Source organism: Lissotriton vulgaris, chromosome 3_1, assembly GCF_964263255.1.
Source record: "Lissotriton vulgaris chromosome 3_1, aLisVul1.2, whole genome shotgun sequence".
Lineage (NCBI taxonomy): Eukaryota > Metazoa > Chordata > Amphibia > Caudata > Salamandridae > Lissotriton > Lissotriton vulgaris.
Window position 1 is genome coordinate 1,565,457,374 of NC_141689.1, and position 12,843 is coordinate 1,565,470,216.

At 46.7% G+C, this 12,843-nt stretch overlaps 1 protein-coding gene across 1 annotated transcript in view; it reads left to right on the forward strand.

Moving 5' to 3' along the window:
• Window positions 1-12,843, forward strand: part of LOC147728190 (paralemmin-1-like) — a 547,682-nt gene that overhangs the window by 249,746 nt on the left and 285,093 nt on the right. Inside the window, exon 2 of the mRNA XM_086962050.1 lies at window positions 3,639-3,719. Within this exon, the coding sequence (XP_086818176.1) occupies window positions 3,639-3,719 (81 nt within the window). The remainder of the gene's footprint in view (window positions 1-3,638; window positions 3,720-12,843) is intronic.

Sequence of the window (12,843 nt, forward strand, 5' to 3'; positions counted from 1 at the left end):
TTAGCTCCTTCCATGCTTGTGACGGAACCGCTCCGTCACGAGCATCGGTTGAGCTGTGCTCATGACGGAGCGGTTCCGTCATGGCCCCCTCGGCGCGCCTGCGCGGCGCGAATTCCGCACTTGCCCTGGACGTTCCATTGAGCGGGCGGGGCCATGACGGAACCGCTCCGTCATGAGCACAGCTCAACCGAGGCTCGTGACGGAGCGGTTCCGTCACGAGCATGTGAGCGCCACTCGCCCCCCCCCCTCCTCCCTAGCGCTGCGGCGGAATTGCCGCCGCAGCAAAGGGGTTAATGCTGGTCATGTGACCACCCCCACCCTTGCCACAGAACACCAAAGTCAATCAGAGGTTGCACTCCCTTCACTCCTTCATTTTCAGGTCACATAGGTTTCCTTGCTGGAGTCTCTGAGGGTAAGGGAAGATACAGACTTCTCATGTGTGGCCCTCCAAAGGCCAGAACCATTCCCTCCCTCGACGGTGGTAACTATCGGAATGTGCCAGATACCACTTGTGGGCAACTCGATCCCCACCCTCAAACGCACAAATACGCTGCATATTCCATCATCACCTACAATGAGCTACCTCCATGGAAGTCATTTAGGGGTAGCAGCTGAGACCCTGGCTTCCCTCTTGCAACCCCTAGCACTGCCTTTGCAACCCCTGGCCCAAGAGGTGGCAAAATCAGTGCCAGGAACACAGGGGCAGCTCGGCCTTAGGGACCTCGATTGGGGTTCCATGTTCCTTGTTTTCAGTCAGTTTTTTTACTACACTAGTAGTGAATAATAACATATTAACCACTATTTATGTAATAAAAAAATTGAGTACAATTAGTTGGAATATGACCCTGTCTGGCAGCTGAGGTAATGAGAAAATGCTTTTAAATGTTTGTTGTGTGTGTGTTTGCAGGTGAGAGTGTGCTTAAGTAGGACAGAGTGTTTTTATGAGTTAATGTGTATGTGTAAGCATGTGTGTGTGAGGGAAAGTAAAGGTCAAATTGGGTGTGATGTCACTTTCGCTACCTCAGGCATTTTGGTAAATTGGCGTTCACAGCTAGCTCCTTTTCTTTTTTTACCTGCCCTATGATAAGATATTAAACCATTCCCAATTTGAATGTTGCATGTATGGCTGGGGATATTTGAATGTGAAAATCGATAAAGGGGACAGGGAGGACTTGAGCTCTTCTTGCCGCCTCACGTGGGATGCATTGAGGTACACTAAATGAGAAAGCAATACACATCAATGGGAATTGAATTTTTTTAACTGTTAATTTAAAAAAAGAGACGGCACCTAGTTTGCCCATGCTCCTGAACCTAGTATAAAGGAATGGGCAAAGGAATTCTCCCATTTGTTTGGGGTCATGACCCCGTAGCTAAAAACGGCATGCCCATTTTGCAGTATGTGGATAAACTACTATAATGGGTTTCAGAGACTTGTGCAGCCCTCTTTTTGATAGCAAACTTTCACAGCGGCACAAAAAATGCGTTTGTGGGAACTTTCCCTCACATGAGATGCAAATTTGTTAAAATATATTCTATCCCATTCTAAATATTTGTAAAAAGAATTGGTGTAGGGGCCTATATGTGGGTGGTAGTAGTACCAAACTCTAATATTGGGTGGGGGTGGTAGTGCAGCACTAAATAATAAACTTGGGTGGGGGTGGTGGTGGTGTGGGTAGGGCAGTACCAAACTCTAATCTTGGGTGGGGGCAGGGCAGTACCAAACCATAATTTTGGGTGGGGGTGGTAGGGCAGTACCAAGTTCTAATCTTGGGTGGGGGTAGGGCAGTACCAAACTCTAATCTAGGGTGGGGGTGGTAGGGCTGTACCAAATTCTAATCTTGGATGATGGTAGGGCAGTACCAAACTCTAATCTTAGGTGGGAGTAGGGCAGTTCCTGGAAGTGTTTCTTTCCCATTGTGTGCTCCTTATGAAACTTTTGGTTTTCAAGTATGCAAATCTGCCAAACTAAAGGTCACCAAATTTAGATTTTAGATATAGATTATCAGAGTCTCTAAAGCTAACTTTGACTAACTGAATACAGGCACCATGTGAAGGTTCACAAACACAAGTAAGATGTTCTCAAACATGTGGACTAAACAACCCTGAAACTGTAAATTAAAAAAAAATCCCAGGGTGAAACTTTAAACAGTATAAAGAAGGTGCATCAATTTTAGCTTTTGTTTTGCGTATTTGAAAAAAAGTAATAAAAATTGCCACCCCACAGATGTTCGTAAATTGAATAAAGTTTTTAAAGAGTGGTCTGTGAAAGGGCCAGGGCATGCTGTACCGATGTGTAACTGGTACAAGAACAGTTATGATCATAGCCTTGCTTTTTACTATATTGTGTAATGCTGGAAACAAATTGTCAATTTCACACCATCTTTACATGTCAGAAAATTAACCAGCATGCAGCTGTTCTATATGCTAAGGGTGACTGGGCATGACTGTCCCAAAGAGTGGTAGTCGAACTGGTGTCAACAACTATGATAGTGTGTTCACTAGTGATCACAGGTGCACCCCGCTAGTGTAAGTCAACCCCTATTTATGTCAGAATGTTTTACAAAGGTTTCTTTTTAGTTGGATATACCGAATATGAGGGGAACACCGAATCACAAGTTATGTTATGTTATGTTATGGTCATTTATTACGCGCACAGCTGCTCCAGCAAAGGAGGGTCCTGGCGCCCGACAAGGTACCAAGGTACAAGTGAACACACTTGTGACTTTGTTGACATGTATCCTGGGCCACCAAGGCAGAGGGATGCTCAGGGCAGCAGGGTCAACACTGACTTGTCTTTAACTATGAGGAATTGAATGTGAGGGCTCGTTTGAGACTGTGATATGGTTATCATTGTGGAGTTTATACACACTAAAGAATATAGCCTTTGGCATCACTAGTTGGTGGTGTAATGAGTGTACCTGGGCAATGGGTCCCTGCTCGGGGCAGCTCACGCGGTGACACACTGGGAAATGACTAATGGGGTAGGTCGCACCGCACAGTTGGGCATGCCACAGATCCCGTCTTTATCATGCACTTATGCGCAGATTTGCCCGGCACCATAACACAATACGCCTCACTCGTAACGAGTAACTCGTTGCACTGTGACACTTTGACAGCAGCCTGCTTTAAGTGAAGGAATTGGAGTTGTCGGTTCCTGTTGTTTAGCAAAGTGCTATTACTTATTTAAAGTGTACATAAATCCCACGTGTCGCCGCTGCTGCATAATTCATAACCACCATATAAGCCTTTGCGCAGCCACAGGAGTAGAAAGCACGCACAAGTCAGCGCGCAGGCAGTTCCCTCCGTCCAGGGCAGGCAGGCAGATGCTGCCTGCAGGCACACAGGAGCAGGCACCCTGGTAGCCGAGGGGAACGCTCACAGGACTCTGGGAACAGGTGAGAGAGCCGAGTGCAGGCACGTGGCAAGGATACAGCACACAGACACAGACCCCCTCTTCCCCTCAGAGTAGGGGAGGGAAGCACACACACACACACACACCTTGACAGCAGCAGAGCAGGGGAGGGAAGCACCGCAGGCATGCATGCCCTGATGCCACGGAGACTGATGCCAGCCCCCCGACGGAACGCGGAGCCACAGACTCAATTCTGAGGTGTCCCTTTTGTTTCCACATTTTGCAGGAAAAGCGCAAGAGGCAGGCGGAGATCGAGGACAGGCGGCAGCTCCTGGAGGACCAGATACTGCAGCTGCAGCATTTGAAGGTAAGAGGGTGGGGGCGATGGGGGCGGCAGGGCAGCCTTCATGAAATATGCAGATGGCGCCCCCCCCCTGTGAAGGGCCGCGGCTGCCCGCGCTCGTTAGCGGTGAAAGCATCACTGCCTGCTGCTGGCACTCCCCGGCGTGGGCTGTCTGCCTGCGTTAGGGTATCACGGTGTGAACGCTGAGGCGCCCGGGCATGTGTGTGGTGTTCGGTGGCAGGGCTGCATGTGTGTGCTCGGCAGGCATCAGCGCGTCACGTTTCAAGGGCCGACACAGACCTGACAGCGCAATGGCTGACTTCTGCAGTTTCCTGATCTGATCCTGCGCCTGGAGGTGCGAGATTTAATGTAAAATGGCAACCGGGCTGAGATTGTTGTCAGTCCTTGGAACGCCCCGTTGTTGTTTCCCAACACACGTGACAGCAGCCCAGACCTGCATGCGTACCCTGCATGTAAAACCCCAAAGAGAGGAGAACATCCACTGTGCAAAACCACTCTCGTGTTCTTGCCAAGGTTTGATTAAGATGCCAGTGGCAGGTGGTGTTTGCTTTGTAGCTAGGACTGATTTTGGCTCAGCTGCGTGTTTTATCCTATCATTGTGCAAGCGGGGTGGGGGGTGGGGCTAGGAGTGAGTTGCACTAGTGAGCCTTCATCCGCACAGGCAGTCAGTGCTGTCACCACGCCCCCTGTAGGTCTGCTCACCTTCCACAGCTCGGGCACCAGTGACCGTTTATTGAATTCCCCTTCAGACTGACGTCACAACCTGAGCTAATTTCCCGCGTTTTGTGTACACCGAGGTGTTCCTCATGAGACATACAGCGACATCATCTGTGCTCGTGATTTGAAGGCTGCCTTCAAGGTGGAAGTCCACCTGCTGATTGATGTCACAATCAGTGTTAGATTAGATGGTCTTGTTTTGTGCACACTGAAGTGCTTCTCAGGGGTGAATGTGAGCAGTGCTTTCCTGTTTTGCTAACGTAAGTCTCAAAAGCCCCTTAGAACTGGGTCACCACAGGTTCAGTAAGAGAACAGGGTAGACATCTGGGACCATATAACATAAGGTGCCCGTGGGTACAACAGGCGATTGTGCCCCCCTTTGCTGTCCCCCCCCAGGCCCTTTGGTATTACAGAAGGGGCCTGAGCTGACCATGTGATAAAACCCCAACTGTGACAAAGAGTCACACTTCGATAAGACAACCGAAACAGCGACTAAAAAATTCTAAATGAATGTGGAGTAATGAGGTGACTACCTCGGTATCCAAAAACTCATCACTGTCAGAAGGGATCTGACAGGAGAAAACAAGACACACAGACATACAGCACCAGCGCTTCCTCAAGAGGGCGTTGCCTCATTTGCATGGGGGCGTGGCCATGCAAATGAGAGAATCCCTTTGCCTCTGCACCTGCCCCGTATTACAGACGGGGGTGCAGAGGAAAAGAAGCTCTCAGGAGGCACACTGACAGTGCACCATCTAAACGGTGGCGTACTGCCAGTCAGGCACGCAACGTCCATTAGGCTCAAAGGGCTTCAGCCCCCGCCCGTCGTGTGTGTCAGCCTGGGCTGAGACAGCTTCCCGGGCTGGCAATCGTCTTATTGCAGCCGCACCCAAGTATTTCACAGGTCTTTAAAAGACCATTTACTTGTTAACGAGGCTTTGTTGTGTTTTCACCCCTTCCTAGAGCCCCTGCATCTCCACTCTGCCTATTGCTGAAAGAATTAGCTTCCCCCTGAAATTTTTATTAGCGCCCCCACCCCCCTGAAATTTGGCTCTAGTTGCGCCTCTGCTGTCAGTGCGCCCCCTGAGAGCAGCCCTCTGTAGGGGGAAAGACATCCCCTTGTAGGCAGGTATAGTCACTGACTGCAGCCGCCTGCAAGGGGCTTTCTAAACCCCATTAAAAGTGAAGGCGGGTCGCCGCTGCACTGTGAAACACGGATCGGCTGCTTTAAAGCCGCTCTGTATTTCACTTGAATGCGCTGCACCTAGGGCAGCACAAGTTTGTGGCTGTCCTGGGGGCAGCGCGTTCTATGTAATAGGACGCACTTTGCCTGTTTGCGCCCGGTGCACCTATTTTAAGGTGCGCCGGGCACAAACAGGGAAAGTGCGCCCTATACATAATAGTAGGGCCCCAGGTTTATCAGCTGCAGTACGAGTTGTTCTATTCTTATGTGAGGAAGGAAAAGCAGAGGGTGCTGACTAAGAGGTCTCTGTTAATCACATGGAGTAGTACCCCATGTCTATCGTCTCAGGTGGTGGGATGTAGCCTATATTGGGAGTGGTATTGTCTCTCCATCCCTCAAAAACAGACTAGTTTGTTTAGGACACAAACCCTCACCCACTCTCACAGCGGCAGCGTTTTCAAATCGCTTATGCGTGACACTTCTATGGTTTCAGTCTGGCTATGAGTGACATGCTGCTGTCAAAAGAGTGCCACGCAAACAAATGATGGATGGAATGCTGAATAAATCATACATTTTCCCCCAGTTAAGAGATCTGGGTTAAATCCATCGTTCGTTTGCTCACCATGCCACCCCAGTTTAGACCCAGCCATATGCAAATCAGTCTTGACCCTGTGCCTCATGGGAACAGCCCAGACCAAACTGCCAAGTCAGGTCCTCCCTGCACCGGAAACAAGCATCATGGGACCGGTTCCTGGGTTTAACAATTCATCAGTCAGGCTAGCTTGAATCCAGTGGCACAGTGAGCAGAAGAGTGACACTTCGAATGACACTTTCTCTGGAAATCTATCAAAGCAACGACCAGTATTTGGGAGTCTCTCTCTGAGTTTTCACTCACTATATCAAGAGCTATCTCTCAGCAATGAACATACACCTAAGACAAGTCTGACCTATTGGCATTGCCAATGCTTATTAGCAGAAGTAGATCAATAAGTAACAAAAATGAGTTTGTTATGGATTAAAATTGGAAATGTTTCAATTCTGAAAATATCAGACTGCACGTGGAATAATTCCCTGTCTGTGGATTGCATATGTCAATCACTCCTATTCTCTCCTTCATATCATTTCCTTTCGCACTTTCTCACAGTGTTAGCCACTTACTGGGCTGCAGACCAAGGTGCACTGTCCTGGGCGGACTGCAGGCAGGCTGAGCCTGGTACTTCTCAAGGAAGAAGCCTGCTCTTGCACTCAACTTCTGGTCTGGTTGCAGTGCTTTGTCACAAGACTGCTGGATACTAATCCTCAAGTCGCTCTTCACTGAGGTCAACTTTGGAAATTCAGAGCGCACCAAGAACGCAGCCAAAACACTGCTCCTCGTCTGGCCAGTTGACTGCCTGCCCGCCCATTGTCTGAAGACATCACAGACGCTGCCGGGGAACATGCAGTAACTTGGTGTTGGTGGGTTGGAGATTTCAGGCAGCCAGCAGGCTGTGATCAGTGGGTGGGTGTCATTTGGAGGTAGTCAATGGTCGCAGCTGTGACAACACTTTTGCCTCTTCTGAGCCCAGGGGTCACAAAGGAAGTGCAGGAGTAGCAGGGAGCAAGCTAGAGGTCAAACATGTGACCCCTGACTACCTCCAATTGATATCCATGGAGGGGGCAGTTGAGCAGTTATTTGCTCAGCAGCTATAGGGAGGGGAGCAGGCAATCTAGGCCAAGCCAAGCCTAGAATTAGTGGCCCATCAAGTGGCCTGCCATGGTCTTCCTGTGCCCTTGTACAGCTGTTTGGATATTGAACCCTTGATTACCCAAATCTGTGTATTGTCTTATTCCTATACTCTCAATGGCAGGACTCATACCATGGGACTATTCCTGTTACAAAGTCCATTCCCTCAATTGCCCGTCAACCATAGGGAGCTTCCAGCAGAGTAACTGCAGCCAGCTGAGCTGAATAGACAAAGCCTGTGGCAATCGGGCACTCTAACTGAGGATTGAAATACAGTGTATATAGTTTAGGAGGAGAAGGTGGCGTTTGGTGCAGCTTGCGAGGGACTCCTGAGTAAAGTTGGGTTAAGCAGTGTTGGCATGTTTTGAATTGAAGTGATGAATTACTTTATCCATTATGTCTGCAACACACTAACTTTGATCATTTGGGATTGTACTTTTCATTGTTACTGACTTAAGCTTTTGAGGAAAACTAGTATTTAACCCAAACTAATACAAACTTAAAGAGGCAGACTAAGGCATAGTTTATAGTGACAGAGGAAAGACAGAAAACCCCTACATGATTTTCCCTTTTCCTGCCTGTCCATTCACCCAATAATGGGCTTTACCTAGTGATTCAGTAGATAAGTGTAGTTATCTTAAAAATCTGGCATTGATCCGGCCCCCCAGGACCGACTTTGGAGAACCCTGTGCTGCTAGCAAATATACTGTTCCCTTCTTGGTTATTAGCCTCTTGCATCCAAAGTTTTGCTTACAAGAACATGAGGATAACTTAAGAGGAAGCTCTGAACATCAATTGGAAGTGGGCCCCTTCATCTTGGGGGTGTCAGTGTACGAGAGACGCATCCACAGCACACTGGCCTTATACATTACATCTCTGGCTGTCCTTCCGGATGCTGTTGACAGTGAGGCAGCCCTCAGTGCACAGGCTTTCCATTACCCTGATGTAAGAAAGGCCCAAGCCACTGCTCTTATGTTCTAGGTGGATGCAATGACTTTTCATCAAGCTTAATCACACTGGTCACAATTGAAAACAATAGAAACATGTATTTTCTCCATTTCCCAATAAATAAATTCAGCAGGATTAGTGTGACATATACCTGGTCAATAGTTATCACTGGTGCAAACATCACACACATACAGCAGCAATCGTGAAAAACAGGTTTCCCTTCTTTCTTTTTGCACCAATGAAACGTGTCTGTTATATGGTGGCCCTTGGTATTTAGCCCCTTTACTATCTGAAATGAAATCTTTTATCGAAAATGTGTGAAGATGATAAACGCAAGATACATTAAATAACAGGCCTTGATAAAATAAAATTAAAATATCATACGATAAAGTAAGACAGACTAAATAGTAAAATACGAGCAAGGTGGGAGACCGTGTAAAGTTTTACCTTGCATAACCCCAACTTTCCTGTTTCCCCCCTCAATGTATTCCCCACGACAAATGTTCCAATTTGTCGTAAAAATCATAGCAGGAGGCATAGAGACACAAATAATGTCTGTATGCATAATCTAGTGGCACAGTCAAGGCGAAATACATGCAGCCAGGCCACAAGCCGGGGGGTTTTCGCGAGTGGACGGCATCCACCCATTATTTTCACAGGGTGGATGCAGTCCATCCTACCAAGAAGTTGGGCCACACTGCAAAATATGCTTAACTTGTCCCGGTGTACTTTTCAAACACCGGGACGCATTCAGCAGTGCCTGCACGTTGTCTGCTTTAATTCCGCAACAATGTGCAGGCAGGAAGGGGGCTTTCTTATTTCAGACTCCAGCTGGGCCCAAAAACAAAGGCCGAATTTGAGGGGTCCTCAGAACTCCTTTTGTTTGAGTCTCCTGACCCGGAATGGTCTACAGCAGGGTTCTCCAACCTTTTCTGTATTGAGAGCTACTTATGTTCAATAAAACACATTAACAGCTACTAATATTATTAGTGCAGTATAATTTCGATTTCTTTATATTTATAATAATTCAATCATGCAAAATCTTTCTAATTTAATAAGCTGGGCTGCACACAGGTGAGCTACTCAGAGTTAGCTCAAGAGCTACAGTAGGTCACGAGCTACTGGCTGGAGACCCCTGGTCTAGAGCCTTACACCTAGATACAAATGCAGTGGAGGGGAAACAAAGGCTCAGACCTTGTTAGAACTACACACGTACTTAACCCTTTCAATGCTCATGACGGAACGGTTCTGTCATGAGCATCGATCGAGCTGTGCTCATGACGGAACCGTTCCATCATGACCACACCCATTAACATTGGGGCCCAGCACCGGCGGTAAATCGGGGCAGCACGGATGAGGTTAAGAGAGGCATGCTTTTGACTTAGTTCCATCCCTGTATAAGAGTTACGCATGCACTGTAGGAATGTAAGATGTGTTGGTCTTTCTCGGTATTTACACAAAACAAACTGGATATATATAGCGCTTAGGCGGTGAAATAACAATTTAAATACCGCTAGTTTTTCTTTTATAGCACAACTCATCCCAATGCAGGGTGTCAGAGTGCTTAATAATCAATGTACAGTATATGTTACATAACACATTGGGGACTACAAGGTGTAGAAGTCACATATCACCCTTCAAAGATCACTGTGCTATATTAGAAGGATTGCAATGCAACTGCAAGTAATATGAGGATCTCTGTGTTCAAAGTAATAGCCCACTTACCTACCTACATAAAACAAAATCTGTCCTCTGCATGTTACATGATGTGCTTTGCAGGAGACACATTGACCTTCTATGCTAAGTTGAGTCAACACTGGGGCTAGACAAAAGACAGATCATTCCAGCAAGTGCTTTAATCTTCAGAGTTATCTTATTATTATTATTCACTCAGATTTACTGGGAACACACAGATCTCTGCAGCAGGTGGCTTAACCCCATAAGTTATTGTACATGTCAGACTTTGCAATCAATTAAGCAGAACAGATTTACTGTCAGTTTTCTCCTTGTTGTCAATTTCTTTGTGCCAGAGTTAAAAAAATAATGTTTAAGTTGAGGCACAGATTTTGGGTCAGGGTTGCTTCACCTTTTATTGGCACAACCCTAACAAAAAAATCTATGTTGGGATTTACAGAGCCACACAAATCCAGTTTGTGGTGCTTTGTAAAGAAAAAGGGAAAACTAAAGATAGTGCATTGCCCTGCCTTGTGTTACCTTACGTCAGGTAGGCATTACATGGGTGATGCTTGAGCGTTCCTGTGCATCGACCAACATATTTTGGCGTAAACGCATATTTACAAAGATTTGTAAACAGGATTGCACCAAACTGATGAGTCTACCTGAGGCTGGTGTAACAAGCACAGCTAGCTTTATTTCTCCTTGTTAATTCCTCTTTGCATGTATGCTGGACACATAGGATAGTTTTTGTGTGTTTTGTAAAAAAAAACTAACGCAAGGGAGCGCATTGCGCTGCCTTGCCTTACTGTGTGTCAGGTAGGCATTACATGGGTGGTACATTGGCGTTCCTGTACATCCACCCATGTATTTTGTGTGCAAATAATATACACAGTCTTCTTCAGGCAGGAACACTAGCTTTCCTTGGATCAGCTCTCGAGTCCACGTAAAAGGATCAAGGTTTTTCCCTATCTATGTGAGGCACCGTTCCAGCTAGGTCCCACTAGTGAGTTCAAATCTTAGACGTTCCCTGATGGTTTTAAGAAAGTCAAAGTGCCTCCACGCTGTAGCGTGTCAGTCAGAGCGAGCCCAGTATCGGCAGCCCAGTATTCAGTCTTACCCACTCTCGCTGGAGTGGAGGTTTAGAGTCCCCTGGCACGCATCCGCAGCCCGGCGGTGAGCAGAAGACTAGATGCTACGGTAGAGGTGGCAGGCATCCACACGCTTCTCCGCCTACGTGGTAAGCCTCCCTGAATCCGGCAGAATGCCTTGGGTCCTCTTGGATTGTTGGATAGTTGAATTGTTCCTCTTCCTCCGTGGGTAATGGCTTGCTTCTCCTTCACAGGTGCACACTGCTTTAGGGTGGCAGCCCTTTAACTGCACCATGGCCCTTCTCCTGGCTTACAGGGTTTGTGTCAGCGCACACAGGTAAACGCCCCCTTCAGGTCACAGCATTGCATGGAGCAATAGCCCTCTTCTCGATAAAGCAATGCAACAGGGCGACAGCCCTATATCATTACCATCGGCCCCCACCTGGCATACAGACTTTAAGGGCAGCACTCAGGGTTTCTGCATTCACTTTGTGCAATTCAGCCACTAAATGGACATCTCTTTATTTCCCATATTTCACATAAAAGGTCAATATTATGTCTTTCGTTCCTGGTGCATGAGGTTAGAGTGTGGCTGGCAGAAGCCACATGAAAGTAAACTGTCAAATGCATCCTATAAGTGGCCTAGATTCTTGTTACTATATTCCAAGAAGGAGGGAGTGAGAATTGATACAGGGTTCGCTCACCTTGCCAAACATTTAACCATACAAAACAACAGGAGGGAACCCCCTTCAGTGCTTAGCCTATCTCTCTATAACAGCCCAAGGGGCTCACCCTATGGGATTAAAATGACTCTCACCCACTGGAATTCCAAGTGGCATATTTTATCATAGAGTCCTCGTCCGTATACCTAGTATATCTGGGTGGACTCAACCTTGGTAGCAAAGAAACTCTTTGGTTATTGGGTGGGATCCTAGATTTAAAATAGTAAAGGGTGCCCTGAAAGTTCATTTTATTTTCAAAGGGAACCCTAACAGAGTAAAAAACAGGTGAGATGCACTGAGGAAATTAGTATTCTCTACATCCCTGGGTCAACATGTTTCAGCCATCATACCAATGCCTCACTAGCTTTCATCAGGACCTCACTAGGATTCCGTTAGTATCCTATTTGTGTGCAGTCAACTGTGAAACTTCCATTCACCATAATCATACATGCCATACAAACCAACCCATTTGGTCTCTACGTTAGCATTTCTTTAGTAGCATCCTATTTGAGCTCCATGAGGATAAGGAGGCAGGTAGACCTTGTTGTCAAACTTTCATCAAAGGTCTCTTCCCGGCTGTGAATCTATTTGGTTCCTCCTTACCCTGCATCTTAGATTCCTATTATACATGGTGCAACATTACAGCAAACACAAGAGAGAGATCTGCCTAAGATCACATAATTTGGGGAAGCTGGGACTGATCCCAAGTTTTCTGCTTTCACATTGCTCATTTCATCCATAAGATGGACATCTCTTTATTTCTCCCATTTGTCCTGGTTTACATCAAAGGTTAATGATTTATCTTTAATTCTTGGCACATGAGGTTGAACCGTGGGTTGCAGGCAGATGCCACAACTGTGCATTTTTCACTTCAAAGAATGATTGCCTTACATAATCCAGCTTGCTCCCTCATGACCCAGATATTTCAGGTCACACCACAACAAAAAAATAATTTCCAACCATTTGAAATTATGTTCTTTATTTCCCAGTTCCAATCACTAAATATTGAAGAGCTGTTTCCCTTGAAAGGAAGACAAGTTGCTTTTTTGTAGCTCTGGAAATTTGAGAG